This window comes from Chrysemys picta, chromosome 2 (genome assembly GCF_011386835.1).
Source record: "Chrysemys picta bellii isolate R12L10 chromosome 2, ASM1138683v2, whole genome shotgun sequence".
Classification (NCBI taxonomy): Eukaryota; Metazoa; Chordata; order Testudines; family Emydidae; genus Chrysemys; species Chrysemys picta.
The window spans coordinates 141,693,621-141,713,753 of record NC_088792.1 but is presented as its reverse complement, the minus strand read 5'-3'; the positions used below and the strand labels follow the sequence as shown (position 1 = coordinate 141,713,753).

At 39.6% G+C, this 20,133-nt stretch overlaps 1 protein-coding gene across 9 annotated transcripts in view; it reads left to right on the top strand.

Annotated features, from left to right (window-relative positions):
* The window catches only part of CDH18 (cadherin 18), an 896,035-nt gene that overhangs the window by 617,708 nt on the left and 258,194 nt on the right, over positions 1–20,133 (top strand). For all 9 annotated transcript variants that reach the window (XM_042859886.2, XM_042859885.2, XM_065584267.1 and 6 more), the window contains one exon: positions 6,988–7,479. In XM_042859886.2, the coding sequence (XP_042715820.1) occupies positions 7,252–7,479 (228 nt within the window). In that variant the 5' untranslated portion in view covers positions 6,988–7,251. The remainder of the gene's footprint in view (positions 1–6,987; positions 7,480–20,133) is intronic.

Below are 20,133 nucleotides of genomic sequence, written 5' to 3'. Positions count from 1 at the left end.
ACCTGCCCAGCCTACCTAACCATGGCTTAATGATACAGTCAATAAGAGTTAAAATAAGTGTATTAAATAACTTATAATGTAGGGTTTCTAGTTGGCTAGTGATCACCATATCTATTTAAGATCAATATAATTCAGTATTTGTAGGTAGAAATGTTCTTTACTGGAAGACACTGTAATATTACAAAAACAGTTTGCTTTTGTTTTAGTCTGACTCCACTGGGCCTGTGTATAGTGTGTATGTGTGAGATATACATGTGATAAACTGCATAGGTTGTGATACATTTATTAGGCATGTTTGATCACATCACTTGACATTAATCCATCCGCCTCAGCACATATTCTAACATTCTGAAACCCTGAGCTGTTTCAGTAAGCAACCATTAAAAAAAATAATCTTTCCATTTGATTCCATGCTCATCTCCTTAAACAAAAAAACACTACTACCATCACAACAACAAAACAAATACCAGCCCATGTTCCAGAATGGGAAAAATTGAATCCTGGAACAATAAGAGCTTTTATGCATAAAATTAGCAGAATTTCAAGTCTAATCCCTTATGATTTTGTATATTGAGAAAAAGGAATTTTATACTATTGGAAAGAGAATACTTTTAGCTTTTCAGTGGCAGACACAGCACTTGGTTCTAGGCTTGGAAGATGCTGAGATATTAGACTAAGAAGTCATGACTTTTTTGTATAGAATAACTTTTTAAAATCATTTGTGAGGTATTTTAATTGTATTATATATTTTTCTTTTCTTTTGAGTCCTATACATGTAACAAAAGGACCTGGTTTTACAAGTGTAGTGGTAAGATAATGGGGCCCAAAATATCCTAAAACATGTTAAAATAGTTTCTTAAATTATCTGGCATATGTAGAATACCTGATTATGTGCTTTTGTATAAAGCTTTTTTGAATTGCACATACATGGTGGCCATGTCAAGCCATGCTGAGGGAACTTTTTGTATAATACACCATACCATGATGAAGTCCCCATAAGTCCAACTGTACAGGTTTTGGACATAGAGAAATTAAGTAATACATTTTAGGGACCCTTCATATGTAATGCACAACTGAATGTGGTGGGACTTCATCTAGCCGACAGGAAGAAAAGAGGTCATGGCTTTTTTAAAATGCCCCACTGCCATTGGTTATGAGGGAGAACAAAGGGGGACTCACCTGAATGGAGCCAAAGGTGGGAAATGGAAGTGGCCAGAGCAGGTGGGGACACCATGACCACTGGGAGATAGAGGGTGGGGATGTATTTATATCCCAGGCCCTCCAGATGGAACCCTCTCTCTCATCACATCCCGCAGCACCCACCCTCCCACCTATAGGATGAGAGTAATACTGGATATTATGCTCTGCTGTAGGCATTGAGCTAATCAACTTTTTCTTTCTGTTCGGGGCTCGGAAGGAATATTTCCCTCACCACTAAACTGTCCAAGTGGTGGTGGGCTTTTTACGCCTTCCTTAAAGCAGACCAGGGACCAAGTGGGAGATGTAAAAGATGCTGCAGATTAGTAGGTAGCAAACGTGGTAAGTGTCCTGTGCGGGTATTCGTTACAGAGTGGATTCATTTCCTGATAAACAGTAATTGGAAGAGGATTTAGGGGAAGGCATCCTCTAAAGAATCTGGGGAACAGGAGTTGGGGCTCCTAACATCTGGTATGCTGGTGAGATAACCCTCAACTGTCATATATAATGTTAGAGAAACAAGGCGGGGGGAGGTAATAACTTTTATTGGACCAACTGCTGTTGGTGAGAGAGGCAAGCTTTCGAGCTCACGCAGAGTTCTTCTTCAGGTCTGTGTAAGTTGAAAAGCTCGTCTTTCACCAACAGCAGTGGAGCCAAGAACAGGCATTACCTCTCCCCACTTGTCTCTCTAATATCCTGGGACCAACAAGGCTACAACAACACTGTGTACATAATGTTGTAATTTTAAGATGGGGTTTTCAAAACTGTTCAGTGCTGGCCTAACTCTGTCAATTTTTTTTCAAAATCAACACACTTGTGGGAAACATTTCAGTTTCAGCTAAACTTCAGTTTCTGATGGAAATATTTTACCAGCTCTAGTCCTGAGAGAGAGAGAGAGAGAGAGAAATCAGTGAACAGAGTGCAGGTGAAGCAGTCAAAACTGTATGAGAAATGCAGTTTATCAGAAAATTATCTAATTGTTTATCTGTTTGTCACCACCACATATGTGCTTTTGTGTGTACATATGTGTAGCACTCTATCCTCAGACAAGGAATGAAAGAGGTCTGTGACAAGAGCATAAAAAGAATATGAAGGAGTTGCCTAGATTTAGATGTATAAAATCATCTGTTAAAATCAATCATTCAGCTGAATTCAAATTTAGGGTCAGTTTGCATTTAGGAAGGGGAGTGACTTTAGGGTTCAGGAATTGGGCTGCACATCTTCCTGCTGGTGAAGCATACCTATTCCTCATTTCCATGCTGGCACTGGTTCCAGGGGAATTCATTAAAGCCCTGCTCCCACACTAAGCAGTAACCACGCTATGATAATGATTTCCAGCAATGGTAGGAGAACTTTGGCACATCATCTTATTTAATTATTTATTTTAATTTTAATTCACTATGACAATCTCTTGAGATACACAACTCATTTTCATGAGGGCTCCCAGGAGACAGCAATCAAAAAAGTCTACTCTGCAGTACCATATATCGTTATAACACAAAAACATAGAGCAGGACACTCAATCTAAAATTGCAGACAACAGCATTGAGCAGTAAGCATCTTAGAGCATCAGCTTAACCAACAATTTAGAGGAATTTAAAAGATTCAGTCCCATGTTTGTTTCAGTCCTTCACAATTAAAGTAACTAAAAGTTTATTCTGTATTTTCTTCCAATTATGTTAACCATTCAGTCTCTTCCTGTCTTTATAATTTCATCACCAACAAGCTAGACTTTGCCATGAATACTTAAAGGGGATCTGCAATGGATTGTTTGTTTTTTAAAGTGGGGACGAGCTCTCAAACTTTAATTGAAGGAATGTGGGAGATGAATCTTTATCAGTGAGATCTTTTCTCTGGAATGTTAATTAAGTATTGGATTAAAGTTTTCACTAAAACCCCTAAGTATTTTAAACAGTCTTACTAAAAATTCCTACGTCTTTCAATGGTTCAGGTTTTAGTCTCTGATGTCATAATGTAAATATTTCTCTGGTCATCTTACAGTAGATCAAGGTAGTCAAGAACTGGAATTCTAACATAAAAACCTAGCAGCAACCGTCCTTCCGTCTTTTTATTGTTATTAAAAAAAAAATAAAAAACTTTCAGAACTTAGTCATACATAGTAAAGGAAGAGGAAACACCACCCAGATACATCCTTTTGCAGGTCATATTTACTAGATAATTTCCAGACTGGGTAGCAGGGTGGATAAAAATGATGATTTTTTTAAAAATAAATTTTGTAATTTAAATTGGATTTTTTAATTTAAATTAGATATGGGGGGTTATAAATAACCCAATTTAAAATTAAATTTGAAATTATGACAACCTGTAGTAAGGCTTCAATTTACTATAATCTATTTAAATAATTTAAATTATATGCCTGTAGTACACGCTTCCATCAATTTTAAAGAAAATCAAACCATTGAACTGGTGGAGGTCGTTGGCTAAGCACCTGGAACCAGATTTAGTTAAAGTGCTGAATGAACATTTGATAACAGTAGCCTCTCTGTAGGTACAGTTTATTCAACTAGTTTAGTTCAATGACTAGTTTACTAAAAGTTGAAAAACTACTGAGAATAAAAAAAAAACCAACAACCCAGAAAAGGTGGTTTTCCTCTTCCAATCTATAAACACAAACTAGATGTGAGAGGATGAGATCTATTATTTCTAACATCTTGAAGAACATGGTGACCAGAAATGGTCAGTTCCAATCAGTAACTACAGATCATACTTCCTTTGTTTCATAAATCTTTTTTTTAATGCAAAACTTATTTTGATATTTTTTCTTATCTAGCCAGCAGAGATGGGTTTATTTAACTAATTGCAAACAACGTTTTAAAATGCTGGTTTTACATATTTTTAATTTGAATTTTTATCCCAATAGAGCTTGACACAAATCATAAGTAAAAATTTAATCATTTAGTAAATAAGAAGTGCATCAGTCACTATTTTATAACATAAAAATGTAGAAACTAAGAAACTGAATAATTTTAAATTAAGCTATATAGTCACTTAAAAATAAATGAGCAAGCAGTGCTTTCCACAAAACCAAATCACAAATTTCTACAGAAAAGGCAAGTTGGGTAATAATGAGTTCAGATAAATTTTGTATACTGCTTAACTGCTCCCCATTGAGAAAATTTTCACTGTATATTGTTTTTTTAAAGGGTTTCTGGGTTTTTTTGCTCTTCATTTTTTTGTGCTGTGTAGAATGCCTGATGGGCTGTTCCCTTGAATCCTCCAAAATGGAAGTGAGGGAAGAAAAGAGTAATCTTTAAAAAGATAAAAAGTGTGGCATTTTTGTTTTGTAAAGTACTATTTAACTTTCATTTAATTCATATGTATTTATATTGGAATGTATCAATACCTAATTTATTGTAATAGTTTTTCATAAGTAAGTGAATTGTTAGGAAGAAATCTCATGCTTCAGGGCATAAACTAATTTCCTGCTGGGATGAGAAAGGAATGCTTTCTCCTAAGTGCAGAAGGATGGTCAGGGGCTAGGCACAGAAGTATGTGCCAGGAATCCTGTATTCTGTCTCTAACTCTGTCACAGACTTCCTATACTATCTGGTTGTGGCAAATCCCTCCAATTGTCCTTGATTCATTTCCCTGTTTGTAAAATGGGGATGATATTTACTGCACAGGGGCGTTGTTTAGAACTTAATTCATCAGTGTTAGAAAAACACCTTGTAAGGCAAATGTTTTAGTAATAGAGTATTAAAGATGGCCCGGTACATTGCTATTTTTGTTCATCATGTCATTTACCACTGCTGGAGCTGAGATGAGGTACAGGGGACCAATGGTTTGATCCAGTGTAGCAAATCCTCTGTGAGTCTTCCAGACAGAGAGAATGAAAGTGGCATCAAGATAAACTTTAAAGTCTATACCGATCTTTTCTCTTGGGTGGAAAATACTGTATTATTACCCTCATCCAACTGCCCACTGTTCCAAACTACATGCTTGCAATGGAAAATATGTCTCTCTTGTGGGTAATTCTACCTGTTAATTAGCACCAAAAGTTTAGGCAGGCATTTGCTCTGTGCTCTGATGACATCTGATGAACTGTATTTGGACTCAGTACAAATACTGAAAAAGAGTAGCTAGTGTTCTGCTGGGGATATTCCTGTGAAATGTGTGGATAGAAAGACAAAGAAATCCATAAACCATAAGAATTGGTGAACTTCTGCTCCTATATGTCCCCTCTGATTTCTAATTTCTTGTCTTACTGTTTTCTAAAGTTTCCATCCTCCCCTCTCCCCCCCCCCCCCCCCGGGACATTTAGGTAGAAAAGATTTCTTCTGACTCTGTCAGTGTGTGTGTTCAGGTTACTACTGTATTCCCTTCTACTGTCATATTAAATGGTTAAACAATACAGCAAAAAGGGCAGAGGTGTGGTTATCATAAGATAAACACTCCCATTGGTGTGAGGGAAAACAGTATGTTCCATATAGAAGTTGCTTTATTATATCTGTAAAAACAAACAAAAAACAACAAAGATGTGTTTTTCTCCCCATCAGGAACATTATGTTCTTTTACCTCAAAAATATTTCAATATCAATGACTCAGAAACATCTTCTGGCAAAAAGGGAAGGATGGGGGAAGCAACCCACTGTTACACAAGTAAAATTATCTGTGATGTTTATCGATAACATGATGACAGGGGAGAGGAGCAATAGAAAACAGATAACTTTCATATGAATACACAAAAAACTGAAGTGAATCTCATCTTTAAAATAGAGTCCGTAATAGCTAATTTACCTAATTACAAGCTTGCTCCATATCTATTGGAGGGCAGTTTTAATTCTAACTCTGCGGTGAATGTTTGTACATATGATTTCAGACTTTGGGTATAGTCAGTGTCTGACATCTGCAGAGATTATATGTTGCTACAGAATTCTGGTAATAGAACAAACTCCTTGTCAAGGAGAACATTAGCCTTTCATTGGATCCTGAGAAGATTCGGGGGGACTTTTTATTTTCTATTTCCACCCCCCCACCATTACATTTTAAAGACTGATCTTTTATCCAAGGCTAATTTTCCTTTTTTAAGGTGGGGGAGAAAAGGGACTTTTATTACTGGGAAACAAGTGCCTATCTTATACAGTTTGAAGCCATGCTGATGTTTCAGACCAACAATGTTCACTTTTTAATTTGCTTTATGTACGTATTTCCGGAATGCTCCAGATAATCCTGGAGACTGAAGCCCTCTATGCAGTCACATAGGAGGTAAAACACAGGCACTATCAGTTTATGATTTGGTCACACAGTTCTGACAACTTGCCTCAGTTCTAACCAGGAGTCTCCACACTCATTATTCTTTTGCCTTTTTGTTTTAAACTACCAGTAGCCATGATGGTGGTTTTCAAAATGTTGGACCTCTGTCCAGTTGAAAGTTCATGGAGACCAAGAATTCATTTCACATAAACTGCCAAACACTATCAATCAGGTAGCAGTGGTTTTTGATTAGTACCAACTTGGACCGATGCTGTCACCCTGAACCAGTAGATGAAAGCCCCAATCTCATACTACCAGAGTCCCTTGAGTCATCCAGTCCTTACATTGCACATATTTTATTCACTTTTAAAGAGCCATGCTAACTTTTAAGGTGCTTTCATAAAAACAATCAGAAAACACTTCCACAAAAGGTTGAAAAGAAATGTTGATTGGTGTAGGACCCTTTGACAGAACCAATTAGCACAGCAGTGGGTACATCACCTTTTGAGGTTGAAAAGCTGTAATTACTGTTTTTAGTGATGTGTAAGTGGTTTTCATTTTTTCCCCTTCTATTAGGTATAAAATGGTTGGCTGTGGCAGTCTATTGTGAAGACCTCGGAACAAATACCAGAAATTTCTCCACTCAGTTCTTCATGATGTAAATGCAGTGTGACCTTTCCCCAATGGGCAGTTAAACCATGGACATACGAAAAAAAAAACATTTTGGACTGTTTTTCTAAACCAGGCTTCACCTTCCCTCTCGGGGACCTATTAAGGGATTACATCTGAAAAGAAAAGCAAAAGAGAGAAGGAAACATTGAACTGGAAAGTTATCCTACAATGAGAATTATGAGCACATCTTGTATCTGCCCAGTCCTAGTTTGTCTCTGTTTTGTGCAGAGGTGTTATGGAGCTGCTCATCATGGCTCCATCAAGGTGACCAGAAATCAAACCAAACACATAGAAGGTGAAACAGAAGTGCACCATCGTCCCAAGCGTGGATGGGTATGGAACCAGTTCTTTGTTTTAGAAGAACACCTGGGACCAGATCCCCAGTACGTGGGAAAGGTAAGGTCTTATTTCTTTTCTGTAAAGGGGAACAGGGACATTCGGAGAGGAACATATTTTTCTAGATGCCAACCTAGTTGATATCTCCTGTAGAGTTGGAAGCACCTCAGAAGTCAATGATGTTACAGACATTCACAAATTATTTGCCCATTATCCCTATTTATTTACAATAATAATCATGATGAGTAAAAAAGATGACATAACTATAACATTCACTATACTGTATCATCCTTAGAGTTTTATGTTAAAAAGACAATCAAGGGCTGCTGGAGCAACTGCTGCAGTTCACACTCCTCAGTGAGATTCTGTACTATCCCAAATGCAACATGTTCAATATACCATTACACATAGATGCTGACTACTTCAGAACGAGTTGCAAATCTTCCCTGAGAAATGCTTTAGGGACAAGAGTTGTCCATCAAGGTGTAGGCCAACTTTGAGATCCATGTGAAGAAGCACCATTCTGGAGCGAGTTTCACTGGGACTCTTCCTCTATCAGAGGGTACATGATATGCTTCCCTCCACAGCTGGCCATGTATGTATCTGGAGGGTAATGGCACCATATCTACCACATCCATTTAGGGTGCTACTTTAAAGTGGTAGGAGCCCAAGGAGAGTGCAAGGACTACATTTATGTCTGGCTTTTATGCAGTGAGTTCAGGGGAAAGGTCCTTATACTTTCCCACCACCCTTATGCTCCAACCAAAAACTGGCTCCCAGCATGTAATGTTGTCTGTATGAGATAATCCATGCTAAAAAAAAGACATTACAAGAACATGAAGGCTGCAAAGTGTCTTTTCCTGACTTCTGAGAGCCTCCAAGTTACAGGCAGTCTAAACACTGTTCTCTTCTACACATTATGATACAGCCTTTCATTAAATCATTTTAGTTTTTCCTTAGGACCCACACCTCATTCATTGCTCAGGATGGACGGTGCTCAGGAAATGAGGCAGCTATTCATCCCCCCCCCCCCATTTTCCACATTCAATGTGTGGCCCCATGCCTCATTTGCTGCACTCAGTTCAAACTCTGCACCGAATAAGGATATTATTTTTCCTTCTTTCTTCATAGGGTTCTCTTTGATGCTAACCATTTTAGTATCTTAGTGCCTCACAAAAGTTAGTGAATTTATCTTTGCAGCAACTTCCTTACAATGGGAGGTATCAATATTCCATTTTACATTTGGCAGTAGTTCTGATATTCTAATTTAGTGTAGAGATTGACCAATATTATCTTAGGTAGCTTTATTTATTATTATTTTTATTCAAAAAGGGAAATCTGGCCAGTAGAGACTAAAATAATACTACAGTAGTAATCAACAGAATTTAAATCATGGTTGCTGTGTTATAGTGTCTCTTCATTTTGAGAGATAGGTTTCTGAACTGCTGTAATATCTATGGTAATTTTATCTACATTATCTAGGTTTCATTTGATGTGCCTTTAATTTGACAAGAGATTTTCCTACCAGGACCCTAGATTTATGAAGGAGTACATGAGTGGGTGTGTCTCTGTAATTCTAGGCATCTGTTCAATGTCACTGACCTGCCAATGCTGTAAATTATTAATCCAGTCATCTATTCTGCCTCATTGGTGTTAGTGTTAGATACATGCCCTTTCACATTTTTCATGCCCAGTTTAGGAATAACATCACAAGAGGAGAATCATTATGTAAAATGCTGTTATAATGTTGCAGTCATTGTCACTGTAATGTACACTAAGGACTAGAATAGGTCTCTAATCAAAATGGTGAGGTAGCTCATCCTAATTATGAGGATGGATTGATTTTTTTGTATTGACTGTGTATTGTACAGCATGTGCTCAGACACATAGGCCTTAATTTATACATACTCATCTAGTCTGACCTCGTACACATTGCAGGCCACGGAACCTCACCCACCCATTCCTATAATAGACCCATAATCACTTGATGAGTTATTGAAGTCCTCAGCTCATGATTTAAAAACCTCAGGTTACAGAGACTCCAACTTTTACACTAGTTTAAACCTGCAATTGACCCATGCCCGATGCTGCAGAGAAAGCCGAAAAAGGTTCTCTGCCAATCTGACCTGGGGGGGAATTCTTTCACAATCCCAAATATGGCAATCAGTTAGATACTGAGCATGTGGGCAAGACCCACCAGCCAGACACCTGGGAAAGAATTGTCTTTAGTAAGTCAGAGCCCTCCCCATCTAGTGTCACATCACTGGCTGTTGGGGATATCTGCTACCAGCAGTTGCAGATTGGCTACATGCCATTGTAGGCAGTCTTATTATACCACCCACTCCATAAACTCATTAAGCACAATCATGAAGCCAGTTAGGTTGTTTACCCCCACTAATCCTCTTGGAAGGCTTTTCATTCCTCTGATGGTTAGAAACCTTCCTTTAATTTCAAGCCTAAGCTTGTTGATGGCCAGTTTATATCCATTGGTTCTTGTGTCCATATTAGCACTTAACTTAAATAACTCCTCTCCCTGCCTGGTATTTATCCCTCTGGCGTATTTATAGAGAGCAATAATATCTCCCCTTAGCCTTCTTTTACTTAGGTTAAACAAGCTAAGCTCTTTGAGTCTCCTTTCCTAAGGTAGGTTTTCCATTCCTCTAATCATCCTAGTAGTCCTTCTTTGCATCTGTTCCACTCTGAATTCATCTTTCTTAAACATGGGAGTCAAGAACTGCACACAGCAATCCAGATGAGGTCTCACCAGTGCCTTCTATAATGGTACTAACACTTCCCTATCTCTACTGGAAATACTTCGCCTGATGCATCCTAGGATTGCATTAGCCTTTTTCACAGCCGCATCACATTGGTGGCTCATAGTCACCCTGTGATTAACTAATACTCCCAGGTCTTTTTCCTCTGTCACTTCTTACGGATAAATCCCCATTTTATAGCAAAAATTCTTGTTATTCCCTAAGTGCATGACTTTGCACTATCTAGGGTGCCTCAATATCCAGGCCACTTCCCCCCAGTGGCTACTGGAGATGGGAGAGTGGGCCTGGTCTCGCCCACTACTCTGGATCCCAGCCCATGGACCCTGTAGAGTGCCGGTGTCTGCTGTGTCCCTTTAAGAATGTTGCACGGCTTCTCTAATTCCCTGGGCCACTTCTCCACAGAATCTTCACCCTTACCTCAAGGCCTTGTCCTAATGGAGTCCTAGCAACCAACTCATGGCTCCTTCTCACTCTCCCCAGCTTCTGGCTGTGCTGCCCTGTCTGGGGTTCTGTAGTTACATCAGCCAACCAGAAACCATCCACATTCCTACAGCTCTAGCAAGGAACTGAACTCCCTCTTCCCTGCAGCTCTTCTTATACTAGGCAGCTGGGCCCTGATTGGCTGTGTCCCACACAGCCACTCTAGGCAGCTTGGAAGACCCTCTCAACTTCCCTTTTTTGCGGCATGGTGTGGCAGGGCCATGAGGCCTCCGGCAGGGAGCCTCAGAGGATCTGGTATACCCTGTCACTTAGGTACTATATTAGCAATTCTCCATTCATAGGATATAACCCCCTAATTTACAGATTCATTAAAAATCCTTGCTATTGTTATTTTTAAATTTCATATTCCAGTTCTTTAATATTCTTGGATGGAGATATCTGGGTGCCCTGATTTAGTCACATTAAGCTGTTGATTATGACTTTGACATTGTATGTGGTAATTTCTACTTCCATATTCTTATTTCCATTAGCCATCCTGCCACTACCCCTAAGGTTTTCATTGCCCTTATTAAAAAGGGAGACAAAGTATTTGTTTAGGTGTTGGCCCATGTCTAGATTATCTTTAATCTCCACCCCATTCTCAGCATTTAGTGGTCCCACGTCTTCTTACCTTGCTTTCTTTTTATTTATATATACTCGATCATAAGCCGGTTCATTTATAAGCTGACCCCCCCAAGATGGATAAGTAAAAATGGAAAATTTTTATAACCTGTTCATAAGCCGACCCTATAATTCAGGGGTCAGCAAACTTTGGCTCCCAGGCCATCAGGATAAGCTGCTGGTGGGCCGAGATGGTTTGTTTACCTCGAGCGTCCACAGGCATGGAGGTAAACCTAAGTAAACAAAGTGTCCCGGCGTGCCAGCTGTTTACACTGACGGGCTGGGACAGCAACTGGTGGGGAAAATTTTTTGGGGGGAGAAGCTGGGAGTCAGGGAATTAACCCCTGTGACCACCCCCCACATGACCCCACACCCAGCTTGGGACCCCCACACTCCCCATCCCCATCCCATCCCAGGGGGAGGATGTCTCTGGCCTGGCTGGAGCTGTTCCGGCAGGCTGGGCAGCGCGGCTGCAGCCTGCTCCGGAGGGCCAGATCGGGCAGCGCGGCCACAGCATGGTCCAGCAGGCTGGGCTGGGCGGCACGGCCACAGCGTGCTCCGGCGGGCTGGGCAGCGTGGCCACAGCCTGCTCTGGGGGGTGGGGCTGAGCAGCAGGGCTGCAGCCTGTCAGCCTTGGAGCTGTAGCTGCTTTGGAGGCTGGGGAAGAGCAGCGTGGCCAGAAGCAGAGAGAATCTGGCACCGCCTCTTCCCTTCTGGCTCTGCTGGCTGTGCTGCCTCTCCTTGCTCCCTCTGTTGGGGGGAGGGGCAGTGTCCTACCTCTTCCTCTCTGTACCTGTTCATAAGCCGACCCCCTTCTCTGGTGCTTCCCTTTTTTACTAAAAAAAGTCGGCTTATGAACGAGTATAACTATAGTACCTTTTACTATTGGTTATAATCTCCTTTGCAAGGCCCAACTCTGCTTAGCTTTTGGCTGTTCTCACTTTCCACCCCTACACTTTCTGACCTCCAACAGGTAGCTTTCCTTGCTGATCCTTCCATTCTTTATAGGCTCTCCACTTTATCTTAATCACTTGTTTGAGATGCTTGCTCATCCAGTGTGATCAGCAACTCTTCCCTACAATTCCCCCCACACCTCACCCTGCTTGGGATGCAGGCTTCAGATAGTTTCTGCAACTTTGATTTAAAATAATTTCAAGCTGCTTCCACATTCAGATCCTTTAGTTCTTCAGTCCAGTCCACTTCCCTAACTAATCCCATTAAGTTTTTAAAGTTTCCCTTTTAAGATCAAGGACCCTAGTTGCAAATCTGTTTTTCTTTATCCTTCCATTTAGTTTAAACTGAAGTAGCTCATGATCATTCAACCCAAGGTTGTTTCCTGCAACCCGTTATTCTGTGATGTCCTCACTATTCACCAATACCAAATTTAAAATGGCATCACCTCTTGTTCATTCAGGAACTATTTGTTGAAGAGACTGTCAGCCATCACATCTGGGAAAATCTGGGCCAAACTATTATTAGTAGCACTTGTCTTTTAATCTATATCTGAGAAATTAAAGTCTCTCATAATCCCACAATTGCTAGTAGTATTTATTTAATTTAAAACTTTAGAGGTCTCTATCCATATCTAAATCAGATATTGGGGGCCTGTAGCATACCCCAAGCACTATCTTGGGGAAGAAAGCTATCAGAAGTTCCTCCAAGGCGACTTTGACCGAAACAGACAGTTTTATCCGTTCCATCACTTCCAATTTCTTTGCGGTCTACCTCATCATTAATATGCAATGCTACTCCACCACCTTTTCCTTTATTTTTGTCTTTCCTGAACAGCATATACCCTTCAATATCTGTACTCCAGTCATGACTACTGTTCCATCATGTTTCTGTTATCCCTAGAATATCTAGTTTCACTTTCTACACCAGTAGTTCTAGGTCCTCCATTTTGTTACCCAGGCTCCTTGCATTGGTGTACAAACAACTTAGTTGTTTCTGTTTGGCTTCCCCCAGTTTCCTCACCCAATTAGGTACAATCATTCTACTGCCAGTATTGCCTACCTGACTGTTAGCTTCATTGATATAGACACTATCTTTCCCTCTTAAACTCTGTTCTCCTACCCATTGCTCTTCCTTTCTCAATTGCTGTATTTCATTTTGATTTTCTTCCTGGTCAATATTAGAATCAGGCATGGAGATTACATAAGCAACTCCCAACTGTCACCCCTGAGTTCCTAGCTTAAAGCTCTTTTAATCAGTTTTGCCAACCTCTATCCCAGAAGTCTATTTCCCACCCTACAAGGGTGGAGTCCACCCATGAGAACCAGTCCTCTGTCCATGAATGCCTCCCAGTGGTCTAACATCCCCAAACCCTCCTTATAGCACCACTGTCTAAGCCAGCTGTGAATCATCACAATCTTGTGGTGTCTTCGTTCTCCTCCTCTAGGAACAGGTACAATCCTACTGAAGATCACCTTAGCCTCCATTTCTTTGTTTCTTCCCTAGCCTGGCACAGTCTTTCTTGATGTGTTCCAGCAAGAATCTATCAGTATAATATTTTCCCATGTGAAGGAAAATCAGTGGACTCTTTTGTGCTCCCATTAGGATCCTCTTCAGCCTTACATCTTCAGGTCCATGTTCCATATCTTAACTCCCAGCAGAGAGCAAACTCTTCTGTTCTCCAGATCAGCTCTGGTTACAGGCCTGTCTATTCTTCTTAGTAGGAAGTAACCAGTAACGTAGACCTTCCTCTTCCTGGGGGATTAGTGGGATTCTCCGGACTTCCTCCTGTTCTTTCTGGCTACAAGTCATCCTGTATCCTCCCAAAACTCCGAACTCTCTCCATTGACTCTTCCCCTCTTCTTGTAGGAATAGCAGCTCTTAGCTTCTTCCTTGCCATCCCACCTTCTGTTACTGCCTGCTGTGCTCCTTGTTCATTTTCCAACTCAGCAAACCTCTTCCTGAGCTCTTTCTCCTTCACTAGCTGGTCTTTTCCTGTCCCTGGTTCTCATAGTCACATCTTTCCACTGCCCTCTTTCCTCACCCAGCAGTCTATCCTCGCTATTCTCCAGTCCATCTTACATCTGCGAGTCTTGACATTTCCCTTCAGACTCCTCTTGCTTTTCCTCCATCATGCCCAAATCCCCTTTGAAACTCAACCATAGTTTCCACCTCCACCTCCAAACTTTGGATCTTTTCTTCCATCAGCTCTATAAGGCAGCACTTCATACAAACAAAGCTCTTTCTGGATACTCCCCTTACAAACACCCACTCAAACTCACCTGTTTCCAGCTCTGTTTGCTGGCTCTTGTGCTGCTGACTGGCTACTTGGCTGCCTTTATAGACCCCTAATCAGGGCTGTGCAATCAAAGTTTCTGATTCTCTCTCAGGACACTGCTCCCTTCCAGACTTTGCAAACTGAAAACACACACACACACACACACACACAAACTCAATTACTGCCCCTAAGGAATAGGGGTTTGCCTCTTCTCTCCTTCTCCAACAGAACTCCCACTCAAACTCCCCTAATTTCAGCTCTGCTGGCTCCTGTGTCACTGATCCTGAATTTTAACACATTATATACCCATTCTTAAAGTGTAATATTTCTATTCTCCTAGAAACATGTTGCTAGGAGACTGGAAAATTGTATGAAATTAATCTATATTAGTAACACTCTTAAGGTTTTTATAGGAACATGGAACATAACAAAATACAGCCCTTCACTAAATGGGATTATGATAAGAATGAGAAATGGTCCTATTGTACATGACTCTCTCTGATGTTAAGATTATTATTAACATTGCCTCGCTAATGTGGTACTTGGGGGTCATATGTAAAATAGTGGAGTATATATTTCTGGTACATGCAGAATCAGTCACTACGTTAAAAAGGAAAATTATGGTTGATCTGGGGAAGTTTTCCTGAAAACTTCCAAGAGAACCAGAATATCTAACCTAATACCTGTCCTTGCGAGATGTCCAACATATATACAGGCAATAAAGAAATTCCATTATATGGAGGTATTTTCTTGATAGCGACAAAATGCTCCATCCTTCATGAGCGTTCAATGAGTCAAAAGCTCATGAGGACTCTTACCTCTGAGTGGGCACTTTACATGATAAGGTAAAGCTCTACATTCTCCATGGAGTCTTGAGCACTGGATGAAGCAGGGCTCACATATGCAGAATGTCCTGGGAAGGAATTGGGTACAATCCTTCTATGCAGTGCACTACTCTCATAAAATGGGAGAGTCCCAAGAGGAGAGCCACAAAGAAGTTGGCACTGCTTGCTGCATCATCTCCTCACTTGCAATAGTTCACACTGGGTGTATTTTCCACACATAAAGGAAAAAAAAAACAAAACTATGTGCTTTCAGTGTAGCTGGCTTTTTATGTTAAACTAAGGAAACAACAAATAGAAAACTTGATGAGAGTGATGGAAAAATCAGAGCTCATCTTGCAGTTCATAAGATCCTCAGACATCCCTGCCTCTGACAGACAGGTACTTATACTCCTGGTATGTTTAAAAGTGCACTGCATAGGAAACAGAATCATAGCTCACATCCTCAACATTCCTCACCTTGGAGACGCAACTAAGGTGCACTGTGATGGCAATAAAATCTGACTCTTGAGTGAGTTATGCTGCTAAGGAAAATAGTATAGTATAGTGACATGAAGTTGGAATCTGATATCTCTGATGGTGATCCTTAGGTTCTGTGAGTTTTTAAGGGTACACCCCTCATAAGCAGTTGCAAAACTCTTCCCACAATGGGGGAATGAATCTGGGAGTATTTTAGCCTTTTCTTATTTTTATTTTTTTACTCTACACTGTAAAATACTTTGACACACTATTTATGATGACAGTATAGCAAAGCATACCAAATGGAATTATATGACTCTCAGTTAAAGGGAGTTCAAGTGAGATAGTATGAGAGGAGGATCAGATTTAAGAAAATTATAGCATTTCCACTGCCATGATAAAATATTGCACTGCAAATTAGCTATATAGGGAAAGAGATTCCCCATTATCATGCAGAATTTTCAAGATAATTCCTTGGAAGTTTTATTCCCTGAAGACTGAAGATACAGTATATTAAACTTGCATGCAGTGCTGTAGCCAGGTTGGTCCCAATATATTAGACAGACAAGGTGGTTGAGGAAATATCTTTCATTGGACCAACTTCAGTCCAAGCTTAAACAGACCTAAAGAAGAGCTCTGTGTAAATTGAAAGCTTGTGTCTCTCACCACCAGTTGGTTCAATAAAATATATTACCTCACCCACCTTGTCTCTGTATATTATACTTGTCATTCATACTTACTGAAAAAGACAATGTGATGACATGATGCTGAAAGAGATTAGTTCTAACACATAGCAATATTGAGTTAGTATTTTTCTGATAATATCAAGAAAATTGCAACTTTGTCTTAATGTTAGTAAGGAGAGAAACTGAAAATATAGAGCTTAAATCAAATGCTAAGGAGGGAAACACGAGTTGTTTTCACTAAATCACATGTCTAAAATGCATTGTATTGAACCTTACTAATGAGCTCATATGTAATAAATAATGTAACTAGAGTTTGAGCATTTTCATATGATAAATTAGTAGACTGAATTACATTTATTTTAATAATTTGAAACAATGCTATTACTTGATAAAGAAAATTAAATGAAAAATGTACGTGCCTCAATCTCGCTGAAGATTTTGCACATGGTTTGTTAGCTGTCTTCATGCTTTTATAAAAATGAGTGTAAGTGGCATAATCAACAGCTAGAAAAAAATATGTGCTTTGTTTTATGCCTTTTAAAATTGCTAGTTTCACAAATAATAAATTCAGATAAAATTATTTTTCCAGGATTTATTGTTGGTGAAAAATGATGATGGCAATAGTAATGTAGCTACATGCACATGAAAGAACAGCTTGTTCCTTTCCTACAGTGACCTCGGGTACTTCCAAAAAGTTGTGATTTAAATGTGACTTGCAATCAAATCCTTTATAATGTAGGAAAATGGCCTGCAAGTCTGTTCTTAAAAACAGATAAAAGTAATTATATATTTAATTTCTCCTAGTTTTTTACACTAAAAATTCATGTGTTGTCTACCCTGTTTTGTTTTGTTTTGTTTTTCTGGATGACTAGAGAAGTAGCAGGTTTTGAGACCATAGATACCCTGGATGGAAAACCTGATTGATTGAGAGAGGAAGTGATTTTTATTCAGACTGTTTAAAGAAGTGTGTGTGTAAAACAATTGGAAGAGAGATTTGTTCTTAAAGTTTCACTACAACAACTCCTTCAATTAAGGGTTGAGAGAACTAAGCTACCTTTCTGGGTCCTTCAAGGGAGCCCTCCAGCAAAACAGCAAAGATAACATGTAAAATTCCTGATACTATTCTTCTTCTTCAAGAATACAAAGTAAAAGTTTCTCATCTTTAGTACATTATAAAGAAGCACAAAAAAAGCACAAACCTTTTCAGGTCATTTGTAGGAAAATTTTCTATTTTATTGTGTTTTTTTCTGCTTTTCTAGTGTCTGAGACTGCTTAGGAGCTTGTTCTTGCCACCCTCACTCATGATGAATATTCAGTAGAATATTGTTTTTGTCAAAAGGCTTTATCCAGTTTGTTAGCCTCATCCTGTACACCGTCAGATTGCTGCAGTGAGACTATCATTTCAATTAAATGTTCAAATCAATTTTAACAGGGTGAACTCATCTTCCTTGAGATTATTTTTAATACTGAAAAGTCAGGACAAGACTCAGCTTTCTCCTTGTTGTTACTTCTTGCCCCATATCCACACAGGCCAGTATCTGTAGCACAATAACTTTTAAAACATTTTCTGCACTAAGTTGAAACATTGATCAAGTCAAGACTTTTAAGTGCATGGGGCACTCATTCCTTAAACTAGCCACTTTCAATTTAAGGAAGGCCAGATCCAGGCCCTTGTTGCCTGCGTTCTGAAAGTAAGGAATATCTCATTAGGAGGATAAAACGAAGGCAACCGCCTTTGTGTGGAACACTAGAGAGATGGTTGGAAATACTATTACTACCTAACAAATAGATCTTGTAAATATCAAATATTCTTAGGGGGAAGTAAAACATGTATGGGAGATTATAAGCTTAAATAAAACTTATAAAGAAATCAAACACATTACATGAAATACTAAAACTGCAATATATCACACAATCTTTTGAAAGCAGCCATTGGCTTTTAACATGATATACTTCCCCAGGCCAGGGGGCCAAAGCCGAAGCCCAAGGGCCTCAGCCCCAGTCAAGGGGCCTGTAACCTGAACCCGCTGCCCATGGCTGAAGTCCTCGGGCTTGGGCTTTGGCCCCGGCCCCAGGCCCCAGCAAGTCTAAGCCAGCCCTGGCGACACTATTAAAATGGTGACACCATTAAAAAGGGTACATGCACAGTTTTAATTACAATAAAAAGTTGTTGGAAAATAAGGAATAAAGCTGTAGATGTGTTGCCTGAACCTTTTTGAGGTTAATAATGTTGGATTAATGGCAAATTGATCTGACAGTGATGATGTTCTTTCCCTAGAATCAGGCTACACAGAATTCACTTTATGGAGCTCAGTATCTTGTGGGGAGTCTCAGAGTGGATGACAAGGACACTCGCACTGAGAGCAAAATAAAGCCTTAGATACCTATTTATGAAAATAATGGATAAAGCTAGGAAAGATCCAAGCTACATAACCCCAATCCTGTATTAGCATTCTCTTGTTATCTGTGTTATCATTCTATGCATAAGTTCTTAGTATTGCATACTCATATCCTTAGTTGAGGACCTGGTGGTAAGAGACAAAAGGCCCAGCCCTGTATCCGGCATTCCACATTTGATTTAAGTGCTATATTTTCAGTTTCTCTCCTTCCTAACATTAAGACAAGAAAGTTGCAATTTTCTTGATATTATCAGGAAAATACTAATTCAGTATTGCTATGTGTTAGAACTAATCTCTTTCAGCATCATGTCATCACATTGTCTTTTTCAGGAAGTATGAATGACAAGTATACTATATAAGAGACAAGGTGGGTGAGGTAATATATTTTATTGAACCAACTGGTGGTGAGAGTCACAAGCTTCCCCAATGAGTTGAAGGGTCAAGTAGTAGAGAAGCAGACAGCAATGGAAAAGGCCCAGGAAAAAACAGCCCCGGATCACATGATGACTGTCCTGTTATAGTGCCTGAGCATCATCGGCTCGTGTTCAGTCCTCCATGCCCATATTTAGCCTTTTTACCAATATAAAGCTGAGGTTTACTTATTCTATAGGTTAACATATTGTTATGTGTAACTACCATTTCAGCGCATGATCATACCGTCATCACTTGCTTAAGCGGATTTGCGGCTGTTACTTCCATGTTCCTTGCAGTAGCACTTACTGGAACATTCTAACTCTTACCATTGAGCAAGCTCTTCTTAGTTCCCAAAATCTAAAGGGAACTATTGATCTGGGCCAAGGGTTACAGCCTACTTAACCACACTTATGCTAACCTATGCTCCAGCTAATATCTTACAGGATACAGGCCTGTAGGGTTCTTAACTGAATATCATAAAGGCAAGCCAGCGAATAGAATGGGGTGAATATAATGGCCAAGCTTGCCCTCTGGGTTACAGATGAGAAATCCAAGGGTTTAACTCAGTATTATAATTTTTTGCTCCTTCTTTTGGTAGCTGTCTATGATCATACCATAGGTACATATATTCTACTGATTTAAAGTAGCAATAGGGAGATCCAAGATTTACGGACAACTTTATAAACATTTAAGGATAATCTCTAACTATAAAAGCAATTATCAGTCAGAACAATGTGAAATGACTATTTCAGATTTTTTGCTCACCAGCATTTTATTGCCACTGTGGGAGCTATGGAAGGTTCTTGGTGA